General features: G+C 34.8%; 1 protein-coding gene across 1 annotated transcript; it reads left to right on the forward strand.

Annotated features, from left to right (window-relative positions):
• The first annotated feature begins 4,334 nt into the window (after positions 1–4,334).
• Positions 4,335–9,359, forward strand: LOC138339330 (uncharacterized). The gene is made up of 2 exons (XM_069290922.1): positions 4,335–4,339; positions 7,748–9,359. The coding sequence occupies exons 1-2, from the start codon at positions 4,335–4,337 to the stop codon at positions 8,976–8,978; spliced, it is 1,236 nt and encodes a 411-aa protein (XP_069147023.1). The 3' UTR covers positions 8,979–9,359.
• Positions 9,360–10,643: the final 1,284 nt, after the last annotated feature.

Below are 10,643 nucleotides of genomic sequence, written 5' to 3' on the forward strand. Positions count from 1 at the left end.
GGGGGCTGCCTCCACTTCATACTATTAAATGAGGTGGAGAAATCCACTCCATGCTAAATAAAGTGGTGAAATGCATTGCTGCATATCATCTTCTTCTTCACCACTTGTCTTATGCAGCCATGGAAATGGAGAAACCAACCCTGCAACTCTTGGCCAGCAGCTGCAAATAATTTGGTTAGTAATCTCCTTGTTTGGTGTATTAATTCTTTAGAATACCCTTGTTAATTATCATTAATTTTAAGAAGGGGGTGTGACCAGTAGCTTAGGAAGTTTGTTTTAGTTATTGAATGTGCTAAGTATGAACGGAAACCATAATCGGATTATTAGTGGTGTCGTGTTGGTGCTTGGGCTGTTTTGATTAAAGCAAACTGCAGGAAAATTCTGTTTTGGCATTATGTATATGTTGAATGTGATTATGAGTATATACTCCAAAGGATGAATACGATAAGGTAGATGTGTTGTGAATTATAAAACGAGTTATCGCTCAGTGTGTCGTTGCTTCGCTGCTATGGTTGCCGAGACGGAACTGTTTTGGGGAGGGGGCTGTTTAATATGATTCTTTGGGTTATATGTGTTATTGGTATTGCTGTGGATAATTTGGATTGTTGTCGGATTGGGACGAAGTAAGGAAAATAGGGGAAGTGCTGCCAAATTTTCGTTAGATTATTAGCTAGCTTACAAGAAAGTAAAGCACGATGTTTATCTAATTGCGGCACGATTGTTGCTTGTTATAGATTAATAGCTTGAGCAGTAAATATTGGACGTGCGGCTCGATTATACGGTATGTAATACTGTCCCTTCTTTCTTTGTTTGGCATGACTTTTAAAAATAAGCGAATAACGGACAGATTTGATACTTACCTCTAGAGCGTCTAGGTGACGTATATTCTTGCTTCCACAATTATTCCTCTATATATCGGCTATGTCTAAGGCTATGATGATCTCTAATATCTATGGTAGTGCTTCTTAGAGTCATTGAGATTTTACGTTTCCATATCGTATTAAAGGTTCATAATCTTGATAAAACATTAATCTTTGGTAATAATCCTTGCTGGTTCACGTTGATTGTTCTATTGAGTTATAAGAAATGATTTTAATTGCATATGGTTGCTCATAATATTCTGCTCGTGCATAGAGTCATTTATCATTTCACTGAGTCCCGGGCCGGGTAATGTTCGTGCGGAGTTTCTTGCATATGTCACCGAGTTCCTCACTAGAGGGCCGGGTATGTATATTATATATATGATTGGTGATGAGGATGGTTATGATGATGATGATGACGGAGATGACGTGATGATTATTTTGTCGAGCCCCTTACTAGGGAAGCTGGGAACCTTAAATGTTAAATATATGCATGATTTTCACTTAAAAGGGTATATGTGTAGCGATATTTTGTTTCGACTTTCCATATTGGTATCCTGTCATCTTTACCTTATGCTTTACATACTTAGTACATTGTCCATACTGACCCCCCTTTCCTCGGGGGGCTGCGTTTCATGCCCGCAGGTGTAGACGCACAGTTCGGTGATCCTCCCGCCTAGGATATCTACTCTGCTGATTGGGAGAGCTCCACTGTTCCGGAGCCCAGTCGTTTTGGTACATAACTTTTGTGTAGTCTTTTGCTCGTCTATGGGTATGGCGGAGCCCTGTCCCGTCGAGTTTCACTAATGTACTCTTAGAGGTCTGTGGACATTATGTGGGTTGTATATATATGTTTTGGATAATGGTCTGGACATGGTTTGTTTGGGATGTCCGCTTGTACAGGGGCAGCCTTGTCGGCAACGTACATCATTGTGTATTGTGTAGTGGAAGCCTTGTCGGCATACGTATGTTATTATGCTTTGAATAGTGGCGGCCTTGTCGGCTCGCATATGCTGTTATGGTTGAATGGTTATGACTCCTTATGAGACAGGTCCTCTTATATATATATGACGTTGGGGTTGGCTTGATTTGATTAAATTCCATATTCTCTTAGTTTCAGTTGGTTATACATAGCAGGTTTGTATGTGGGTGTCCAAAACGGGCACTAGTCACGGCCCATCGGGTTGGGTCGTGACAATTTTGGGGCCTCAACAGTAGATGGTCTCGCAGTTGGAGACTCGTGATGCTTCATATCCAACTCCAACGTTTTTGGCTTTGACTGATATTGATATTGTTCAAGTACAACCACCAAATCATCATACTCTTCAATACCATCACCTTCAAAATTTATGATGACCGGTGCTAGTGCGTCAACACCTAGTCGCTCTTCTATTTGCAATGCAAATACACTCTCACATCTATTGAATATAACAGATACCGTTCGGAGCTCAACAATCATCTTTATGGATATATAGATATTGGAAGTTGCTTCTTCATTGTTTAAACAAAACTTCATCTGTCCTTTTTCCATATCTACTAGTGCATGCCCAGTGGCAAGAAATGGTCTCTCTAGAATAATGGGGATCTCAAAATCAACCTCACAATCAAGAATCACAAAGTCAGTCGGAAAGATAAACAACTCCACTTTCAGCAGCACAACATACAGTACACCTATGGGCCTCTTTACAGTTGCATCAACCATCAGTAACCGCATCTTAGTAGGATTTAGGTCCCCAATTGACACCGGTATGAGATTTATGCTCGCACCAAAATCACACAGCTCTTTAGCAATGTGTAGCAAGCCTATCATATATGAATAGTGAAGGCACTCGGATCCTTCTTCTTCGACACAAGAGAGCTCGTAGCGATAGTACTACAATACTGCATTCTGTAATCATCCTCAAAACTCACTAACCTATTCTTTGTCACCATATAATCATACACATGGCATAACCAGACATTTTCTCCAAAGCTTCTATCAAGAAGACATTGATGGAAAGTTGTTTCAACATAGTGATAAATCGGCGAGATTTACCATCTTCCATTTTCTTCACTAATGTCTGTGTGGACCACTTTCTGAGATAAATCTGCTTCTTTTGTTGTTGCATCCCCCAACTCTCCACTAGCTTCTTCTACATCATCTAATATTCTCATGTCACCTTCTACTACAAACGACATAGGTGGATCAATGATTTTCTTACCTACTCGAGTAGTGACCCCATACAATGCCCATCATTTTTTGGGTTCTGTATAGTGCTTCTTGGGAGAGTGATAGGTTTTCTAGGGTTCAAAATAGTACATAACTAATTCATCTGTAATTCAATAAGTTTTATCAAGACCGCACGTGCATCTACCTTTTGTCCAATGCAAGATAGGTCCCTTTTTATCTCCTAGAAATTCTCATCAGTTGCCTCAAACCTTCTCATAATCTTCAACATCATATCCTCAACCCGACCCATACTACTTCTATCGTCCCTAGGGGTAGCTTCCTTATTTAGAGGAGGATCATATAGCCCACCCCGTTCATTCCTATTACAATAAATGTTCCTTGAAGTTGTTGTCACGATTATACTTTCCATATCAAACATATTGACCCTCTCGATTGTAATTACCATAGTTTAGACTTGACCTTGAAGCCATTTATCTTGATTGGAACCTTGGGTGTTTGGTCGGAAACCCCTTGTCTGATCATTAACTACATATGTATCCTCTTCAAAATAATACTCATCTGTGATGGTGGTGGTTTTGTCAATTACTACACTACATGCATCTGCTCTGCGCCTCCGTTAACCAGCATCAAGACCAACCCTAATTCAGTTCTCATCTGCACCATCACTTAAAAAATCTCATATGCGATTGATTTATTTGTAGCATGTATCGAAAAGGTGTTTTAGCTAGTGTCTGACTTTATAGTACTCCTAGATTTATTATTGCGAGATATTTTCTCCAACTTCTCTGAAATGTCAACATATGTCCATTATGCATAGGATCCACCTCTAATAGTATCAAGTACCGCTTTATTGTTGTCATCTAGATCTTTATAAAAGTACTCATTGAGGGACTTATGATCAATGCGATGATTTGGGACAACCCTCATCAACGCAGTAAATCCATCCCAAGAGCTACTCACCAACTCTCAAAGTTAATGCCACAAAATTTGTCACCTTAACCTTGGGGGTGAGTTCTTGGACACTGAATAGAACCATGCGAAGAACATATGTCTCAATTGATATCAAGTATAAAAAGAATTATAGGGAAGATCAATGAACCAAATAGCAGCATCTCTGTCAGTGATATAGGAAACACTCGCAGCCCAATGACATTCATATACAAGTATGGTCTACCCACAAAACTTTTGCAAACCGACCTCATCTTGGATATATGTGCTTGTGGGTCTTCCGATGATAGTTAAAAAAACAAGCACCTCGAGGTGAGCATCTACATCAAGCTACTCGTCACCATGAATGTGTGTCAATGGGGTAAGGGGGTAGGACAAGAGGTCCATCAGAGTGTTCAATGTTCACGTTGCCTCTGCAGTAATCCTGAGGTCGTGGGGCTGATGGAGGTTGCACTCTCAAGGAATCACCTAACTGATTCACAATGTGTGCCTGGTTGTGTGCCTCAACTAGTAGTGCAGGCTGGTGGCCTACTCCATCACCTACATTCCCTCTATTTGAATAAGTTAGGACCCCATCATTGTTTATCCTTTGAAAGTTCGATTCAGTTCTGAATCGTATGGAGTGAGTGGTTCCTCTTCGCTTTGTGTTCTTCACACACCATAGACTTAGACCTGAGAAAAAAAATTTAAACAAGTAAAATTAGGAAATAGTTGACTAAAGATCAATAACATAGTTTAAATTAATCTAATTGCTGAATTTTCTAGCAGCGGCGCCAATATTTGATGCCGCTCAAATTGCACCTCCCTAAAGAAGTACAAGCATTCGTTATTAAGAAAAGAACCCAACTAGTAGGTTGGGATCGATCCCAAAATCATTTAAACTTAACTTTAACCCACGATTATATCTGTTTAGTCGATGTCTTTCCGAAACAAGTAAAGGGGGGTTTGTGAAACAAATTCCTTAAATAGTATGCTTATCAAGTGAACAAATTCCTTCAGTCAGGTGTATGTGTTCCCACAGGTTCATAACACATTATTACTAGAAATAGCAATCCTTTCCTCTTGTACCACATGCAAAGCAATAAGTTAGGTATCTCTAAATCCTTGGTTTGACATTTAGAGAATTTCACTCCGCACTTGGTCCGCTTATGTGTATATAATATAAACTCTTAAAATTATTACCTTATAGTAGACATCATAATCGATGTATGACTTAGTTATTACTTCGTTTCAATCAGCCCTAGCCTGTTAGATAGTATCACACTTAATCTATGTTGATTATTTTTTCCCTATTAACTACCTCCTTGGTTTGGCAAGTAGCAACAAGGCGAGTTTTAACATTGGACACCGTTAAAAAGACTTCCAAGAGGAAAGAATTATACATTCATGCAAAACACTTTTCATGAATTGGTTGTTGTTAGTTATACTTTTTTAATTACCCAGGGTTCTTCAAGCGTACCAAATACATTGACAAGAGCTACCTCATCAAGGATGGGTACATCTAAAAGGAAATATGAAATTCCACAAAGCTTATTAGATAAAGAAGAAATAACACCATATCATTATTTCATAACAGGAATAATAGACCAAAGAAAATATAAGATATTAATAAATACAGGACAAGAAGAAAATTATATAACAAGAGAGTTAGTATTAGAAGACGAAATTATAAGAACAGGACATACATGCCCTGGACTACCTAGTGAGATAGTGAACACGAATGAAGAAACAACAGAAAAAGAAATAATTATAGGAGGAATACCCTTAGTAATACAATTCAAAATATACCAAGGAAATCATAATATTACATTAGGAATAAAATGGTTAGAAAAAGTCAAACCATACAATATAGAAAATGAACAATTAACAATAACTTGTCAAAATAAGAAAATAATTATAAAAAGGACAAAATGATTAATGAAAATATTTATACTTGCAAAAATTATAGTAGAAGGATATCACAACAGATATTATACCCCTATGATAGATACAGGAGCAGAAGCGAATATATGTAAATATAATTGCTTACCAGAAGATAAATGGGAAAAATTAAAAACACCTATGGTAGTAACGGGATTTAACAATGAAGGAAGTATGATTAAATACAAAGCAAAAAATATAAAAATACAAATATGGGATAAAATACTAACAATAGAAGAAATGTATAATTTTGAATTTACTACAAAAGATATGTTATTAGGAATGCCATTTCTAGATAGATATTATCCACACATAATAACAAAAACACATTGGTGGCTTACTACACCATGCGGAAATAAGATAGGAGCAAAAAGAGTAAATAATAAACAACGAAAACCTATGGAATGATAAAAGGAAGTGAAAAGATAAACCAAGAGATGGAAAATATAAATAATAAACAAATAACGCAATTAGAAATTATTATATTTGCTATAGACAAAGTCAAATTAATTAATGAACAACTAGAACAATTATATAGTGAAGATCCATTACAAGGATGGGAAAAACATAAGACAAAAGTAAAAATTGAATTAATAGATGAAAATAGTATAATAACACAGAAACCATTAAAATATAACTTTGATGATCTAGAAGAATTTAAAATACATATAAATGAATTGTTAGAAAATAATTACATACAAAAAAGCAATAGTAAACATACAAGTCCAGCATTTATAGTAATAAAACACAGTGAACAAAAAAGAGGTAAAAGTAGAATGGTCATAGATTATCGTAATCTAAATGCTAAAACTAAAACATACAATTATCCGATACCAAACAAAATACTAAAAATAAGACAAATACAAGGATATAATTATTTTAGCAAATTTGACTGCAAATCAGGATTTTACCACCTAAAACTAGAAGAAGAATCCAAACAATTAACAGCATTCACAGTACCGCAAGGTTTCTATGAATGGAATGTTTTACCTTTTGGATATAAAAATGCACCAGGTAGATTCCAGCATTTTATGGATAACTGTTTTAACCAACTAGAAAACTATATTGTATATATAGATGACATATTGTTATATTCTAGAACACAAGATGAACATATAAGATTATTAGAAAAATTTATACATATAGTAAAAAATACAGGTATAAGTTTGAGTAAAAGAAAAGCAGAAATTATGAAATCACAAATAGAATTTCTAGGAATACAAATAGATAAAAATGGAATAAAAATGCAAACTCATATAGTACAAAAAATAATTACTATTGATGAAAATATAGATACAAAAAAGAAATTACAATCCTTTCTAGGATTAGTAAACCAGGTAAGAGAATATATACCAAAATTAGCAGAACATTTAAAACCATTACATAAAAAACTCAAAAAAGATGTAGAATATCATTTTGATAATAAAGATAAAAAACATATAAAAATTATTAAGAATCTATGTAAAAAATTACCAAAACTATATTTTCCCGATGAAAATAAAACATTTACTTACATTGTTGAAACCGATTCGAGTGATCATAGTTACGGAGGAATTTTAAAATACAAATATGAAAAAGAAAAAATAGAACATCATTGTAGATATTATTCAGGATCTTATACAGAAGCACAAATAAAATGGGAAATAAATAGAAAAGAATTATTCGCATTATATAAATGTTTATTAGCATTTGAACCATATATTGTTTACAATAAATTTATTGTAAGAACAGATAACACACAGGTAAAATGGTGGATAACAAAAAATTAGAAGATTCAGTTACAACAAAAGAAATAAGGAGATTAGTATTGAATATATTAAATTTTACATTTACAATTGAAGTAATTAAGACTGACAAGAACCTTGTTGCAGACTACCTATCAAGAAAAAGGGACTCAAACTGAACAAGATACAATAGAAGAAATACTCAAAGCAATTACTACACTTTCTACGAAGGTGGACAGTATGGGAAAAGAGTTACAAAATCTGAAAGCTAACAGTCAGCAGCATGACTCTAAAAATGCGGATCTACGTCGTTCGGTGGACGGTAAAAAGCCAGAACTAGAAGGAGACGTTGGGAAACTCCATAAAACCCATGACAATGTTTGTTTAAATGCAGCTACAGCAAGCACATCTACAACAAAAGGAGCTAGTGGAATAAGATATACAAATTTGAATATGAACAAAATCTTCGATAAACCATTTATTCCAAAGAACCAAAAAGACTCATTATTTATACCACCACAAATACATACTTACTCAGAAAGTTTAAACCAAGATAAAAAAGCCTACAACCACATAACCCGCTCATATATTGAAAACCTTTATAAAATCCAAAATTATTTAAACTCAACACCTAGATCTCCAACTACCAAAGACCCTAATACTGATTTTATAACCCAAAAGCTACAAGGATATAATAAGTTAATAGCACAACCAGGCACCAATGCAAATCTAGTAAAAACATGTTATAGTTATGGATTACTTAATACAGTTTATACCCAAACAGGAGATGAAATATCTACCATACCAGAGCTATACAAAGCCTTTATGAACTATAAAAGAATTACTAAAGGAACATTGTTTTATATAAAGTTTTATTCAGCACCAGCAGAGATATTATTTGATGAGATAAAACCAATTATACAAGTTATAAAAATTGGTTTGACCAGAGATATGATAATTCCAGAAGATATCGGAATACAACAAGAAATACAAAAGATTGAGATACCAGAATTCTACGCCAACAAAAGAGTTATAGGAATAGCAACTATCCTAAATGAACTAACTAACAATTATTTAAACGGAAATTCAGTATGGAGCTATTATGTACGAGAGCAAGTTATGATATATTCAAATTCTAAAGAAATCAGAGAACAAGATATGGAAGAGATACGCCAATGGATACTTAGTCTACTCAAGCCAGAGCAAAAACCAACAACAAGAGCATTAAGGAAAGGGTTTATTTCGGAAGAATTATTGATCAGATATTGCAAAATTATTGGACAAAAATACCCCGACCATATATGTTCAAAATGTCAAGGAGAAGATAATGTCATACCAAACGTTCAAATCGAATAATAAAAAAAAAGTATTTGTATTTTGTATTTTGTTAAAATTTTGTGTCGGCTGAATATCAGCCATATGTAGAAAGTAATAATTTTTATTTTTGTCGTGTTGTGTCGGCTGTAAAAAGCCAATTGTAAAAGTCATAAAGAAAATAGTGTGTATGTCGGCCATAAATAAAGAAGAGGCTATTATGTAAAGTAGTAATAGTAAGTATTTTGTTTTCTTGTGTCGGCCGAATATAAAGAGGCCAAGTGTAAAGTATGTGTCGGCCATTTTTGGCCAAAAGTCTGTAAATTTTGTATATAAATAGAGGGTTTCCCCTCATAAATAAAATCATCAATCCTTCATCTAACAATCTTCTCTCTACTCTCTACTCTCAATTCATAAATCCGCTTCCACCCCGGTTTGCATCCACAGCCACTAGGACTGACCATTGGTTACCCTACAGTCTCTGGTTGGTAATGGTGGGTTTTACCTTCAAATTCTTGCAATTTAGTGGTTTTGTTTGTGTTTGAATATGGGGTGTTAAAGTCATCGTCCATAATGGGTCTGATGGAGCTTTATTCTTGTCTTTATCCTTTATTAGTTGAATTGAAATAGTCAGTACTCAATAAGTTTGTTGAGGCTTTCTCCCAAGGGGGAGTTGGGGTATTTAGGTACTTTTCGAATAATGATGGTTAGAGGGAGAAATTCTAGAGAAGTCTCATGGTTGCTAAATTGCCTTATTGTTAACAAGGTAAGGTTGAGCATCAAAGGCCGGGAGGCTTGTCCCAAAATATAACTATTCCAACTTGTTAGTGGAAAGATGTTAATAGGGACTTTATTTTGGGGTAGCCTCGCACTAAAAGGAAACAATATTCTATTTGGGTTATTATAGATAAGAGGACAGAATCAATCCACTTTATTTTCGACAAGATTTCTCATTCCGCGGAAGACTATTCTAAGTTGTGTATAAGTGAGATAGTGAAGTTTCATGAGTTTACTTTATCTAATATTTTGAATCATGTTACACAATTTTCTTTATACCTTTGGATGTCATTCCACAAAGGGCTTGGTACTAAAGTTAATCTTAGCACGACTTTTCATCCCAAAATTTATGGGCAAGTAGAGACGTACCATCCAAACATTGGCACGTGACTCCCCGATCTAATAATACCATTAATTTATCATTTATTGTAACTACTTTTACTAGATTAACAATATGTCATCAAGAATTCTATGTTCAAGGCATCACTTCGATACGGAGGTATCAAGAATATAAATTTCATGATCTTAGAATTTTCAACCAACAACAAAACACACTTCCACGCAACACATTCACGTACATAGAGAACGTGACCTTCTTCAATATTTTCAAAAGAAAGCAAGATATTGACCTTATTTCAATTTGTTTTTACATCACTCAATGTATATCAATCGCTATTAAGAGTCTATAAATCAAATAGAATAAACCATAAACTACCTCCATCGAATAACTGAAGTCAAGCAAGTGTAGGACCCCCAAAAATAAGATAGGTTGTCTAGAGCCTCACATGTGCCTATGATCTTGTTAACATGTTGATTATCTGTTTAAAAGTAATCATGAGTAACTTAAAGTCATTTGAAAGTCATCAAGGGTCGACCAAGACGTTAAACGACTAGCCAGAAAGAGGCCTTAGATGTTTTTATGTGTCTATA

Source organism: Solanum lycopersicum, chromosome 11 (assembly GCF_036512215.1).
Source record: "Solanum lycopersicum chromosome 11, SLM_r2.1".
Classification (NCBI taxonomy): domain Eukaryota; kingdom Viridiplantae; phylum Streptophyta; class Magnoliopsida; order Solanales; family Solanaceae; genus Solanum; species Solanum lycopersicum.